The 16,247-nt window shown below is 35.2% G+C and overlaps 1 protein-coding gene across 2 annotated transcripts in view; it reads left to right on the forward strand.

Moving 5' to 3' along the window:
- LOC123563173 (hexosaminidase D-like) overlaps positions 1-16,247 on the forward strand; it is a 37,977-nt gene that overhangs the window by 984 nt on the left and 20,746 nt on the right. The window contains exons 1-10 of one of the 2 annotated variants that reach the window (XM_053529778.1): positions 288-1,059; positions 5,211-5,251; positions 5,733-5,787; positions 7,059-7,168; positions 9,699-9,786; positions 11,370-11,448; positions 12,805-12,890; positions 13,275-13,458; positions 14,606-14,674; positions 14,974-15,169. In XM_053529778.1, coding sequence (XP_053385753.1) covers positions 5,223-5,251; positions 5,733-5,787; positions 7,059-7,168; positions 9,699-9,786; positions 11,370-11,448; positions 12,805-12,890; positions 13,275-13,458; positions 14,606-14,674; positions 14,974-15,169 — 896 coding nt within the window. In that variant the 5' untranslated portion in view covers positions 288-1,059; positions 5,211-5,222. Of the gene's footprint in view, positions 1-287; positions 1,060-5,210; positions 5,252-5,732; positions 5,788-7,058; positions 7,169-9,698; positions 9,787-11,369; positions 11,449-12,804; positions 12,891-13,274; positions 13,459-14,605; positions 14,675-14,973; positions 15,170-16,247 lie in introns of those variants that run through there. The other variant, XM_045355811.2, reaches the window with a different exon arrangement.

Here is a 16,247-nt window from a genome sequence, read left to right on the forward strand (position 1 = left end):
AAGATTATAGACACTTGCAATTGTTGTCGACAAAGTAAAACACAGACGCAAATCGGCATCTTTAGATGTCTTTTCAATTAAATACTTTTGACACTTAAACATATTGATTGAAATATCAAAGAAACCAATCATAATGATTAAATTCAATGCATCAAATGTAGAAAAATCCTCATAGATTTTTCAGATCTAGTAACATTATTGACATTAAACAAGTATTACAGCTTCTGCCAATTTCACGTTTCCAAAGCGATCATTCGGTAAAAAAGAACCGTTAACTCCGTTTATTCAACCCTCAGTGGTTCAGCATATTTCCATAGATTCACTATTATGAGGTGAATATTTATTGTAAAATATAGGTCTTCTGTGCATTATGCTTATGAGTAATGTGTTAAATGTTTTAAACATTACGGAATCCATTCATATTAAAAAACAGCTACTGAGCAGTCCAAGAAGTGGCCAGATTGCACCATTTACTCTAGCTATAAGCAAAATTTTCCCGGGGCAACCCTGGACACCGTTGATGGGAGGGTGTGCTCCTCCCAAAACCCACCCCTCCGCAGCCCCAATGCCAAAATCGTTCCTACGCCCCTGATGTGACTGTAGCAATAATTTTCGAAGAACAGCTCTACACCCTGGAGAGCATCGACACGACTGACTCTGCAATTCTGATTGGTCAAACATAGATTTCACACTATGTCAGATAGAGTCCATGAAGTCTTCGAGAAAAAGAAACCTCGGTTGGTCAATCCCTATGGGTTTCTTTTTCATGAAGAATTCACTTCGTAAACTCTTATCTATAACAAAAAAGTCATAATTATATACTTGTCAGACTTACTTGCTCTCATAAATTAAACATTTAATATTCATGCAGAAACTTCAAATGAGTTGAATATAACTCGATCATAATTTGAGATAAGAAACTTAAATCTTTGAAAATATGAAGTCGACAGGTGTGAGGAGACATCTACCCTGACACCGGTTTCAGTACACATCAGACTGCCAATAACACTAAACTGCAGAAACAAAACACAAAATATACATTCATAATATGTCAGCAAGGTAAGTTTATGCTTTAATGTCTACATAAATTCATAATCATGATGTAATCATTACAAATATTTTGTACATGTACCAGAAATTGTTCCCAACAGATTTCTATTGGGGATTTTCTAACAGAAATATGCAGAATAATTTGGATGTGACGGGACAGTGACAGTCAAAAGTTGTCATGCTGTCCTGAAACGTCCTATTATTTGGACTACATTATCTTGACGTATGTACCCTACAGAAATGGAAAAGGTAATGGGAAATGCACTTCAACCCAGGTAAATGCCAGGTTCTTAACATCTCACTAAACAAACATACAATACAACATGATTATACAGTGCTTTAGGGTATAGCGGATTTTAGGGTATACAGGAAAGGTTGATAATTTTTAGCTCACCTGAGCATTTTCAACTGATCTTCATGAAATTTGGTCAGAATGATTACCTTGATGAAATCTAGGCAGAGTTCGAAAGTGGGTCATCTGGGATCAAAAACTAGGTCACTAGGTCAAATCAAAGAAAAACCTTGTGTATGCGACAGAGGCTGTATTTTTCAATTAATCTTCATGAATTTTGGTCAGAATGATAACCTTGATGAAATCTAGGCCAAGTTCGAAAATGGGTCATCTGGGGTCAAAAACTAGGTCACTAGGTCAAATCAAAGAAAAACCTTGTGTATGCGATAGAGGCTGTATTTTTCAATTAATCTTCATGAATTTTGGTCAGAATGATTACCTTGATGAAATCTAGGCTGAGTTCGAAAAAGGATTATCTGGGGTCAAAAACTAGGTCACTAGGTCAAATCAAAGAAAAACCTTGTGTATGCGATAGAGGCTGTATTTTCCATTAATCTTCATGAATTTTGGTCAGAATGATAACCTTGATGACATCTAGGTCGAGTACGAAAATTGGTCATCTGGGGTCAAAAACTAGGTCACTAGGTCAAATCAAAGAAAAACTTGTGTATGCAATAGAGGCTGTATTTTTCAATTAGTCTTCATGAACTTTGGTCAGAATGATTGCCTTGATGAAATCTAGGTCAAGTTCGAATATGGATCATCCGGGGTCAAAAACTAGGTCACCAGGTCAAATCAAAGGGAAAGCTTGTATATGCGATAGAGGCTGTATTTTTCAATTGATCTTCCTGAAATTAAGTCAAAATGATAACCTTAATGAAATCTAGGCCGAGTTTGAAAATGGGTCATCTTGGGTCAAAAAGTAGGTCACTAGGTCAAATCAAAGAAAAATCTTGTGTATGCGATAGAGGCTGTATTTTTCAATTGATCTTCATAAAATTTGGTCAGAATGATAGTCTTGATGAAATCTAGGTCAAGTTCGAATATGGGTCTCGTACTCTGGGGTCAAAAATTAGGTCACAGGTCGAATCAAAGAAAATACTTATTTATACTCAAGATTTTTGCTCCAATTTTAATAATAATTGGTCAGAATATTTTTTTCCATGAAATCACTAGGTCAAACATGTTTACACTGTTATGGTGTGTTTCTCAGGTGAGCGACCTAGGGCCATCTTGGCCCTCTTGTTGTATTTAGACTTAAATTATTGTATAAATTTTCATATCATTCTTTTACTGGCATGCAGACAGACATTCTGACATACATTTTAAATGTTCGCTGGTTTTGTTATTAGCTCACCTCTCACAAAGTGACAAGGTGAGCTTTTGTGATCGCGCGGCGTCCGTCGTCCGTCGTCCGTCCGTCCATGCGTCCGTGCGTAAACTTTTGCTTGTGAACACTCTAGAGGTCACATTTTTCATCGGATCTTTATGAAAATTGGTCAGGATGTTTACCTTGATGATATCTAGGTCAAGTTCGAAACTGGGTCACGTGCGGTCAAAAACTAGGTCAGTAGGTCTAAAAATAGAAAAACCATGTGACCTCTCTAGAGGCCATATATTTCTCAAGATCTTCATGAAAATTAGTCAGAATGTTCACCTTGATGATATCTAGGTCAAGTTCGAAACTGGGTTACGCGCTGTTAATAACTAGGTCAGTAGGTCAAATAATAGAAAAACCTTGTGACCACTCTAGAGGTCAAATTTTTCATGGGGTTTTTATGAAAATTGGTCAGAATGTTCACCTTGATGATATCTAGGTCAGGTTCGAAACTGGGTTACGTGCGGTCAAAAACTAGGTCAGTAGGTCTAAAAATAGAAAAACCTTGTGACCTCTCTAGAGGCTATATATTTTACAAGATCTTCATGAAAATTGGTCAGAATGTTCACCTTGATGATATCTAGGTCAAGTTCGAATCTAGGTCACGTGCCGTCAAAAACTAGGTCAGTAGGTCAAATAATAGAAAAACCTTGTGACCTCTCTAAAGGCCAATTTTTTCATGGGATCTGTATGAAAGTTGGTCTGAATGTTCACCTTGATGATATCTAGGTCAAGTTTGAAACTGGGTCACGTGCGGTCAAAAACTAGGTCAGTAGGTCTAAAAATAGAAAAACCTTGTGACCTCTCTAGAGGCCATACTTTTGAATGGATCTTCATAAAAATTGGTCAGAATGTTCATCCTGATGATATCTAGGTCAAATTCGAAACTGGGTCACGTGCCTTCAAAAAGAAGGTCAGTAGGTCAAATAATGAAAAAACCTTGTGACCTCTCTAGAGGCCATATTTTTCATGGGATATGTATGAAAGTTGGTCTGACTGTTCATCTTGATGATATATAGGTCAAGTTTGAAACTTGGTCAGCTGCGGTCAAAAACTAGGTCAGTAGGTCTAAAATTAGAAAAATCTTTTGACCTCTCTAGAGGCCATATTTTTCAATAGATCTTCATGAAAATTGGTCTGAATGTTCACCTTGATGATATCTAGGTCAAGTTCAAAACAGGGTCACGTACCTTTGAAAACTAGGTCAATAGGTCAAATAATAGAAAAATCTTGTGACCTCTAGAGGCCATATTTTTCAATGGATCTTCATGAAAATTGGTCAGAATTTTTATCTTGATGATATCTAGATCAAATTCAAAACTGGGTCACATGAGCTCAAAAACTAGGTCACTATATCAAATAATAGAAAAAAACGACGTCATACTCAAAACTGGGTCATGTGGGAACAGGTGAGCGATTCAGGACCATCATGGTCCTCTTGTTTTTCATATGTCATCAAATGAAAATCGAGGCTATCCTTTACTGACTAAATCAGTGTGTATGTAAAAAACATCAGTAAATGAAAAGTATTTGATAGAAATTTAAAAAGCTGAATGTTTTTGGAAAGAGAATACATTATTATTCTGATTTATAGTAAAAAAATCTTGGGAAATTTGTATAGATGTGAATTTTAAACTAATAATGGAAAAAATGACCAAAGCTGTCCTGTACACCCTAAATCAGTGCTTATGTAAACAATGGCATGGTTAGAAAAATCACATGAATTTCTATTAAAAGCTAAATGTTTTGAAATGAATAGCTGTTTTCTGTCTGATATACAGGAAAAAACTACTAAATTTGATTTCTTTGAACTGGAATGCAGGAAAAATTTGTTAGCTATCCGCTATACCCTAAAGCACTGTATATTGCGTGGCCAGACCTTTGAAACCATTAGCCTTAGTCATTCGGCTTATCGGGATGACTCATTTCATGATCTGATATTTTATAGTTGTCCTCAGCGACAGTCAAAAGTTATGACTCTGTCCTGAAACATCCTAATATTTGGACTATGAAGCCGCAACAAATGCAAAATACCTTTGTGTAGACCTAACAAAAGATCTCTCCATTAGCACTCATATTAAAAAAATCTGCACAGCTGCAAACAGAACACTTAATTGGCTTCATAAAACGTAACATCGATCCAAGCTAAAAACAAGAAGGTTAGAGAAATAGCATATAAAACTCTTGTCATGCCTCGGGTAGAAAATTCATCCTCAGTCTGGTCATCCTACACTAAACTTAAATATCAATAAGCTATTAAGCAGCAGTGTTTGTGTGAAAGCTATGGCCAGTGTGAGGATACTTTCAAAAATTCATACTTGACCAAAGGCCAGTTTTAAAAAATAAAATTTTTAACCAAATTGACAGAACATAGTTTATTATTAGGATTTTTATCAGTAGAAATTTCTGTATGTTGGCAGGTAATTCTTGTATACATATGAAATTAATGGTGAAATTCTGAAAGTTATGTTTAAGTTATTTATATTTCAGACCCGCAGGGAGATGTCTTTATCAAGCATGAATGCTCATAAGTAAGGAAATGTTTATCTTTCAAAATACTTAATCTTTGTACATTTTAAGTAATTGCTAAAGGAAATGATTGAACATGAAGTGATGGATTAAATTACATAAAGGTTGCAAGTACATATACATACCACTTTAAAGTAAACTCTGGGAGAGAAAATACCAAGGCCCCTACTGGGGATCAAACTCCAGACCTTGTGATCCCTTGGCGGACGCTCTAACCACACTGCTAAAGGTTTCTAGACCCTAAGTGAGACTTGAAACCCACAGTAGTAAGAGGCAAGTGATTTGAAGTCAGTGACCTTACCCACTTCAGTACAGAGGCCCATTTTTTCCTGTCCATCCCATGGAATACATTCTGGTGAAATATTAGTAAAATAAAAAATAATACAAATTTGAGTATACCAACACTTATAAGGTAAATTGAAGAGACTAGATATTTTCCTTTTTATTAATTACGGAATCAAATATATTTTCTGAATACTTTAGGTTGGTGCATTTAGATTTAAAAGGTGCTGCACCTAGGATTGAATACCTGCAAGTGGTGAGTATTTTTAGCTCACCTGAGCCGAAGGCTCATGGTGAGCTTTTGTGACCGCTCAATGCCCGTTGTCAGTCGTCCGTAGCCGGTCGTGTGTCGTCAACATTTTCTAAAAAAATCTTCTTTTTGAAAACCACTGGGCAGAATTACACTAAACTTCACAGGAATGATCCTTGGTTGGCCCCCTTTCAAAATTACTCAAAGAATTTAATTCCATGCAGAACTCTGGTTGCCATGGCAACTGAAAGGAAAATATTTAAAACTCTTCTTATCCAAAACCGCAAGGCGTAAAGCCTTGATAATTGGCATGTGACATCATCTAATGGTCCTATATTAAGATTGTTCAAATTGTGCCCTTAGGGTGAAAAGAGGCCTCGCCCTGGGGGTCACAAGTTTTACATAGGTTTATATAGGAAAAAACTTTAAAAATCTTCTTGCCTGAAACCACAAAACCTAGGCTATTGATATTTGGTATGTTGCATTGCCTTGTGGTCCTCTTCCAAAATTATTCAAAATATGCCCCTGGGGTGAACAGAGGCCCTGCCCTGGGGGTCCCAAGTTTTACATAGACTTTTATAGGAAAAAAACTTTTAAATAATCTTCTTGTCTGAAAGTTCAAGGCCTAGATCTTTGATATTTTGGTATGTAGCATTACCTAGTAGATCTCTCACAAGATTGTTCAAATTACGCCCCTGGGGTGAAAAGAGGCCCCGTCCTGGGGGTCACTTGTTATATGAGTTATATAGGAATAAATACTTCAAAAAATATCAGATCATATTTCCAAGACTGTTTAATTATAATTACCTGATGACCCCAAGCAATTAGGGGTCACTTGACTGTGACCTTGACCTACTGACCTACTTTCTTGTTTTTTAAGATACAGTCATGAAATTTGGATGACATGTACAGTTTTGTACACCAGTCTTAAAAGACCTTCTTTCTAATATTTTAGCATCAGTGTGCCATTTTAAACATGTGGCTCATATTACTCAGGTGTGCGATTCAGGGTCATCATGACCCTCTTGTTTTCATCTTTAGTAACACACACAATACTGAAAATTGCTTATTCTAAGAGACATTGAAGACTGTAGTGAGATTCCATTCCAAATCAGATTAAATCCACTTAATATGTATATCTTTGGTTTGGAATTTGATTGAAATTATTTGATGCAGTCAGATATGTTTGTATTTAGCATCCTGATTACAGAAAAGACCCTATGCTGTGGCTGTACTCTTGTCAAGAAATAGCTGATATTATTTTTAAACTATTTCAGTTGTTTCCTTTTCTTAAGAAGTTTGGAGCCACAGGGTTGTTGGTTGAATATGAAGACATGTTCCCATATTCTGGTCCATTGGAAGAATTAGCCCAGAGATATGCTTACAGGTAAGTTATCAAATACTGTCCAGGGTTAAATATGTTTTCATATTCTAGACAACTTTTGGATTTAGCCAAGGTACATTGCATATTGATACATTAGCCATATGCTGTATAAATCAAGTACTTAAATTGAAGTTTAAAGTTTTTGTGGAAAATCCAACTTCAGTATTGAGCTTCAGATGAAAGCAAGCAAGTAAAAATGTGCACATTTCAAGCCATAAATTGATTTTAAGTGTAATTCAGCTGTTGTTCCTTTTGACCAAGATACAGTGGTAAACAATATAATATTTTTAGCTCACCTGTGAGCTTTTGTGACCACGCGGCGTCCGTCGTCCGTCCGTTCATGCGTCCGTCTGTCCGTCCGTAAACTTTTGCTTGTGACCACTCTAGAGGTCACATTTTTTGTGGGATCTTTATGAAAGTTGGTCAAAATGTTCATCTTGATGATATCTAGGTCAAGTTTGAAACTGGGTCACGTACCTTCAAAAACTAGGTCAGTAGGTCTAAAAATAGAAAAACCTTGTGACCTCTCTAGAGGCCATATATTTCACAAGATCTTCATGAAAATTGGTCAGAATGTTCTCCTTGATGATATCTAGGTCAGGTTTGAAACTGGGTCACGTGCCATCAAAAACTAGGTCAGTAGGTCAAATAATAGAAAAACCTTGTGACCTCTCTAAAGGCCATATTTTTCATGGGATCTGTATGAAAGTTGGTCTGAATGTCCATCTTGATGATATCTAGGTCAGGTTCGAAACTGGGTTAAGTGTGGTCAAAAACTAGGTCAGTAGGTCTAAAAATAGAAAAACCTTGTGACCTCTCTAGAGGCCATATATTTCATGAAATCTTCATGAAAATTGGTCAGAATGTTCACCTTGATAATATCTAGGTCAGGTTCGAAAGTGGGTCACATGCCATCAAAAACTAGGTCAGTAGGTCAAGTAATAGAAAAACCTTGTGACCTCTCTAGAGGCAATATATTTCATGAGATCTTCATGAAAATTGGTCAGAATGTTCACCTTGATGATATCTAGGTCAGATTTGAAAGTGGGTCACGTGCCGTCAAAAACTAGGTCAGTAGGTCGAATTATAAAAAATACTTGTGACCTCTTTAGAGGCCATATTTTTCATGGGATCTGTATGAAAGTTGGTTTGAATATTCTTCTTGATGATATCTAGTCAGGTTCGAAAGTGGGTCACGTGCCATCAAAAACTAGGTCAGTAGGTCAAATAATAGAAAAACCTTGTGACCTCTCTAAAGGCCATATTTTTCATGGGATCTGTATGAAAGTTGGTCTGAATGTTCATCTTGATGATATCTAGGTCAAGTTCGAAACAGGGCCATGTGTGGTCAAAAACTAGGTCAGTAGGTCTAAAAATAGAAAAACCTTGTGACCTCTCTAGAGGCCATACTTGTGAATGGATCTCCATAAAAATTGGTCAGAATGTTCATCTTGATGATTTCTAGGTCAAGTTCAAAAGTGGGTCATGTGCCCTCAAAAAGTAGGTCAGTAGGTCAAATAATGAAAAAACGTTGTGACCTCTCTAGAGGCCATATTTTTCATGATATCTGTATGAAAGTTGGTCTGAATGTTTATCTTGATGATATATAGGTCAAGTTTGAAACTTGGTCAACTGCGATCAAAAACTAGGTCAGTAGGTCTTGAAATAGAAAAACCTTGTGACCTCTCTAGAGGCCATACCCTTGAATGGATCTTCATGAAAATTGATCAGAATGTTCAACTTGATGATAACTAGGTCAAGTTTGAAACTGGGTCACGTGCCTTAAAAAACTAGGTCAGTAGGTCAAATAATAAAAAAAACTTGTGACCTCTTTAGAGGCCATACTTTTCATGGGATCTGTATGAAAGTTGGTCTGAATGTTCATCTTGATGATATCTAGGTCAGGTTTGAAACTGGGTCAACTGCGGTCAAAAACTAGGTCAGTAGATCTAAAATTATTAAAATCTTTTGACCTCTCTAGAGGCCATATTTTCAATGGATCTTCATGAAAATTGATCTGAATGTTCACCTTGATGATATCTAGGTCAGTTTTGAAACTGGGTCACGTGCAGTCAAAAACTAGGCCAGTAGGTATGAAAATAGAAAAACCTTGTGACCTCTCTAGAGGCCATATTTTTCATGAGATCTTTGAAAATTAGTGAGAATGTTCACCTTGATGATATCTAGTTAAAGTTTAAAACAGGGTCACGTACCTTCGAAAACTAGGTCAATAGGTCAAATAATAGAAAAACCTTGTGACCTCTCTAGAGACCATATTTTTCAATGGATCTTCATGAAAATTGGTCAGACTTTTTATCTTGATAATATCTAGGTCAAGTTCAAAACTGGGTCACATGAGCTCAAAAACTAGGTCACTATGTCATATAATAGAAAAAACAACGTCATACTCAAAACTGGGTCATGTGGGAAGAGGTGAGCGATTCAGGACCATCATGGTCCTCTTGTTTCTCTAGGATTAATGGAAATGAAGTTATTATATATACAGTAAGATATCGTTTTCATGTATTTGCAGTAAAGACAACATAGGGGAATTTCTTCAGCTGGCCAAGGACAACTGCCTCACTGTTATACCTCTAATACAGACTTTTGGACATTTTGAGGTTCACTTTAACCCTTATCCTGTTAAATTTCTATAATGAACTTGTCCATCTTTCAGTTTGGATAATACCACTAACTGTTTAAGGGGTGCTTACCAAAAAGATACTGACTGAATGATGAACAGTGCAGATCATGATCAGACTGCATGGATGTGCAGGCTGATCATGATCTACACTGGTTGCTTAGGCAAGATCAATCATGTTTAGCATGATATGGGTTAAAATAAACATATTTTGCCATTTCTAGGAATGGTATCTTACTTTATCTACAATCTTGAAACAGCAGTAGTGTATAGAAAAAGCTGTTCCTCTAGAAGTCTTGGATGTGTGCCAGTTCAAGTCACAAGTTAAAACACACACTAGTATTAAGTAATGATATATTAATTTTTGCGTACAAAGAAGAAGATATATTAATATTTAATCTGTGCTTATTTCATATTGATTAAAGATGTCCCATACCCATTTTGTTTAAATATTTTATCTCAAGATATTTACTTCAGATGTAGAAAATCTTCATAAAATGTATTCATCTGTACTAAATATATAAACTAGTTATATTATGTAGAGCTACATTCATAATGAAATGTCATGCAGTAACAGCCATTTGTTAACAATATTTATTTTATATGTGTTACACATTTATACTGTGTTTAACCATACATATATATACACTTAAAGTGTATACTATTTTAAACCTAATGCGTAGCACTGCTTGTTTATGTTTACATAAACTATATTTAGTAATTGTTGATATACCTTTAAATACTTCTTACTGTAGAGCTTTTGAATTTATACTCTTGTGTAGGCATAAGTGTAGTCAATCTCTACAAAATATTCACATTAATAAATGTCTGCTCAATTTTGTCCAAGAAATTTAGACCAGGTGCATGCTACAAGTATACCTTAGGATTTACAAGTAGAGTTGAACATGTTTGGCTAAATTTCTAGAAAATTGTAATATTCAGAATGTTTAAACGTCAAATGTTTATTGAAATATGATATCCTACACACATACTTACACATTACTATGGTTATGAAATCATAACTTTTCTAAAATCATTTAGTTTTGACTGTAGATTTTCGAGATACACTTTGTTTTGTTGTATTCCAGTAGAATTTTTTATGCCCCTGGCATCTACTGATGCGGGAGGCATATAGTGATTGTCCTGTCCGTCCGTTCGTACGTCCGTCCGTACGAGGTTAACCAAATGGGACCATTTCGTCTAGCATCAATACCCGTTACTAGAATGACTTGATACTAATACAGATGTAACCTGTATCCATTCCTCATCTTCAGTTATCACCTGACCTCAGTTTGACCTTGACCTCATTTTGGACTTACGTTGCTTTATATGGGCCATCTCTTGGTTAACCAAATGGGACCATTTTGTCTAGCATCAATACCGCTTACAAGAATGAATTGATACTAATACAGATGTAACCTGTGACCATTCCTCATCTTCAGACATCACCTGACCTCAGTTTGACCTTGACCTTGTTTTGGACTTAGGTTGCTTTGTATCGACAAGGATGCCACCGGGGGCATCAAGCATTTATTGAACGCAGCTCCTTGTTTTAATTTTCAGTTTGTGTTGAAGCATGAAAAATTTAGAAGTTTATGTGAGTTGGAAGGATACCCAAGTGCACTGTGCCCATCTAATCCAGGTCTGTATTAAATGCAAAAGAATATTCTTTTTCGCTTTCCTTTGAACATTGATAGAAGAATGTTCTTTTTTCTTTGACACACATACAACTGAGTTCGAAAGATTTAGCTCCCTTTTTTCCAAAATTGAAATCAAAACTTCTTTTAAAGAACTCGTTTCTCATTTATTACCACCTTGTACAATGTTATGTTGAATGTATTTTGGTCAGGAGATCATTTATTACAAAGATACCATTATGCTATTAATACATTAAGTATTGTAGTACCTGTTTGACTGACAGGAAATCGCGTAACCTATTCTGCCGCACTAACAGAAATCTGTTTGCCAAAAATCGTTTTACTCCATATTTTAAATTGCTGCCGTGTTTTCATTATTTAAGATTTTTCTATTCTGTTTTTTGTACTTTCTGGTCAAAAGTCTGAATTTTATGCCCATAGTATGTATCATTTATTTACTTTTAGAAAGTAATAAATATTTAGGATAGCCCTGTTCAAAATTTTGCAAGTTTTATGAAAATTTGACTGTTTGTATAGAATTTTGCCTACATTTCTGTCGATATCTTTTTAAAATCGTTAAAGAATTCAAACTGTATTACAAATTTGAAGCGATAATATTAAAAAATGAATGCATGACGCGCGTTTTTTGTATACGTGTCGATAAACAAAAGTAAAGGCAATGTAAATTAGACATTACGATAGGTTGCATATGCTTGTGAAATGGAAAATTACTGGCATGGTGTTTTGATATCTGTAGGATTCGCGGGTAAATTCCAGTCAGTGGTAAATAAAAATGAATAACCAACGGAAAACGGACTTCCTGGCTGCAGCAAAAAAATATACACCACTTAACTGGTATGGTAAAAAACCCTTTACTGTCAAGGAATATCAGCTAAAAACACGACCAGAAAATGTTATAAAAATTCTTTGGTTCTTATAATTATTTGATACTTTGATTGATGCAACACCATGCAATGTATTATAACGGTATTTGAGTTACATCTTGAATTGGTACACAACCATAGTCCCAACACTTAGGGAAGAAAAATACGCTGAGAAAATACATGTCCAAAAAATTAGGGACAAGAAAAATAATTACTTTTCCAGATTTTAGGGATGTCCCAAGATTAAGGGTGTCCCAAGACTTTGGGAAAATACGGTACTTTGAAGCACTGACATGACGTTATGGATATTTTTGCAGAATGCAGAGTACAATTTAGGGGAGACATATACACTGTAGGCAAACATTTGATATCAAGATGAATCTTTGCAGATTTTCTAGTGCATGTTAGATACAGTTTTTTGTCCATATCATAAGTACATTACATAGTGTACTTCATTTACTACCATAAATATTACAGATTCTTTGACTGCCATAAGTATGATAATAGACCAGGTGGTAGATGCTCACCCTGCCATACAACATTTACATATCGGAGGGGATGAGGTGAGTACTCTTCATAGGATACAATGTAGTCCTGTTCTGTCTAAAAATATGCATGAAAAGTGATCTTTTATATTCCATTTCTGAAATTGCGCACCAGAATTTATCAAATAACAATTCAGTTGACATTGCATTGTAGACATCTGTGTCACCATTTTTAAGAGTAAAAAATATAATTATAGCGTTGTAGAAGTTGCATTGTCTTTGTGATTTAAATTTGCAGTTTTATATGAAAATTGGAAGCTGAAAATGTGTGTAAAAGTTGCATGTGCACATTACCTTAAGTCAGAAAAATTGTCATGACACGTCGCTGTTGGACCCGAAAGAGTTTATAAGAAATATGTAAATAAAAAAATGATAAAATGTTACATTCTGTATGACATTAAGGTATATCATCTTGGAGTATGTGACAGATGTAAGAAGAAGATGGTGATGGAGAACTTGACAGTACAGCAGCTGTTCTTTTCTCATGTACGTGCTGTATGTCTATACATCAAGGACAAATACCCCCACCTCACTATAATAATGTGGGACGATATGCTTCGATTTCTAGAACTTCCCATTCTAGCAGGTAAATGTTTGATATTTAGCTGTTGCTCTTTGTTTGTGTAAATGCTTTATGCTGTATATCAAGAGATAACGCCACCTGAACATCGTAATGTGGGATGGTATGTGATTATCTTGTTTCGTTTCTTTATCAGAGAATTACAGAAGTCTGTACGGTTTGTGCTCAAACATTTGTCTGACAAAAAAATGCCAGATTGCTTAAGGTATTAGATCACTAATAGAGAATCTCCTTTTTGAAGAGTATTCAATTCCTACTATAAGCCTACTTTTACTGCAATTCTTAGGGGTGCGTAGGTTCAAGCCCTACTGGGACCAATTTTTTTTCTTCTTATTTTCCTTTTTTTCTAATAAGTTTTTACTTCTTTCAAGACTTATTACTGATTTCTTGTACAAAAATGGGAAAAGATGAATCTTATAAGCGATTTCTTGGTGTTAAAAGTGAATTTACTAATTAAACAGAAGGAGTAGAGTTACACATCTTTAAAAATATTGAGTTACATGCGGTGAAAGTTCTCTATTTTGCTTTCACTCTTAGATTATATATTGTGGAAGAAATTTAGGTAGGTTTTACTTCTACCCTAAGGTTATTTTTTAATGCAGTAAGCAAAATTCAAAACAGAAACACAGCATTCAACCTTATTTTTTCAATGTTGAAGTATGAATTCTGTCTCATTAAATCCGTTTACTTGAGGCACCATAGAAAAAAATGATATTTACTTTCTTATTTTGTGTTTAATAATTGTTTACCAATAGTTTGATGTTTCTTTTATTAAAATTAATGGTAAAATCAGTTCTCTGCAAACGTTTTGGATAGTGGCCACCACTTTAGAATTTGTTTCTACTTGAGCTTGAGGAGATACCATAAGTTATACAAAATTTATGAAAAATGGCATGGTAAAAGTTGTTTAAAAATTGCAAGATAGTGCAAAACACGGTTACCTTTCAGAATGTACCAAGCAAAGGCCATTTTGAAAACATTACTATTAGTGATCTAATACCTTAATGTGGAGCAATAAAGATATTTAACAATTCACAAGTTAAACAATTCAATTTTCATTGATGATTCCGTTGACATGTGGGCAGTTACTAATTTTCTTTTGAAATGTACTTAATTTAAAAAAAAGTCACTTTTCACTAAATTTATATTTCAGAGTCAGGTTTGGGAAACCTGGTGGAAATCATGATATGGCATTACCTCCCTTCATTCCTGCTACCCCCTGGTGAGTACTGTCCCTTAGATTGATTGATCTGTACTTAAATGTTGAGACATACTCTTAACACAGGAAAATTCTTGACTGGTGTCCTATTAGTTGTATGGATGTGACCATACAAGTTTGAACTGATAACCTCAAGGTTTGAAAAGATGTGTTGTTGGTAAAAATTGCTGTTTTCTCATAGACCGATTCATGATGTTGAATACCCGTGTTGCACTGTAATTATGTCCTAGGGGTCTATAAAAATACTGATCGTCAAGTTTTAAATTTATACTGAAAGCATAATGCATCTTTTCTTGTTTCAGATATCTGGGATCGTTTTTCTAAAGTGTTTCCCAACATTTGGGTGGCCAGTGCCTTTAAAGGTGCCACAGGAGCTTGTATGTATGCTACGAATATTATGTATCATATAGACAATCATCTCACATGGCTAAGTGTGCTAGAGAGAGTGAAATCAAAGTTTGAAAACATTCGAGGCATTGCAGTCACAGGCTGGCAAAGGTATTTTCTGTCTTGTATATAGACATAGTTTGCATGTCATCTTGACAGGCTTTCAGACTTGAGTACATCGGGTGATCCATACAGTTGGTAAACAAACAGCTTTAACCTTTAGCCTGCTAAATTTTTAAATTGGACTGGGCCATCATTCAATTTGGGCAGTATCATTTATTATCTAAAGGGGTGTTCAATGAAAATTTACCGACTGAATAGCGAACAGTGTAGACCATGATCAGCCTGCACGGACTTGCAGGCTGATCTTGGTCTGCACTGGTCGCAAAGGCAAAATCATTTGCCACCAGCAGGCTAAAGGTTAAAGGTACCGCAGGAGCTTGCATATAATTATAATGCTACCATCACCATATGTCATGTAGACATTTATCTGTCACATGTATAGTAATCCCAATACTGAAATCTTTTGCAGGTCATCTTTCCTGTCTAAAATTTTAGACTTCATCATTTTAGAGTGTTTTGATTTCGGAATACTTCCCAGTATTTATTAAGCAAGTGTCTTAAAATGTGCCACAGGCTTATTTATTACTTGGCTCCTTGTATAAATCACTAGTCCATCATTTGTACTTTAGCAGTGGTCTGTATTCAGCACATGTTTGTTTGGATAATAAGTGAAATAGTGGAAATTAAAACTGTGAAAATGAATTTTTGATGTCTTGTTATAAAACATTAATTAAATGGCTTGCCTGTTAATGGTAAAATCTATTAGTATTGTCCTTTGGGCGTCAGGCAATAGTTTTGACTATTGACCAGCAAGTATATTCAGTAAATGTATACCGGTAATAATACATGCTTTCAACACCATGGTTCATGTACACATTCATCTCACTTGGTCAGCATTTTAGAAATGGTGTTAACATGTATTTAATTTCATACATGATGTAATATTACATGACATCTTATATGAATTACTGGGCCATTGTTTGTTCTATTGACTGGTCTGTAGTTAACACTAAATTTTCCTGGGCTAAGACAAAACTAAAAAATAAGTTATGAAATAAAAAGGCTTCATTTTTTAAGTTATTGAAGAATTCACCATTTGAGAATGATGGACGAATGAACAGATGTA

The sequence above is a fragment of the Mercenaria mercenaria genome, chromosome 2, assembly GCF_021730395.1.
Source record: "Mercenaria mercenaria strain notata chromosome 2, MADL_Memer_1, whole genome shotgun sequence".
In the NCBI taxonomy this organism is placed as follows: Eukaryota; Metazoa; Mollusca; class Bivalvia; order Venerida; family Veneridae; genus Mercenaria; species Mercenaria mercenaria.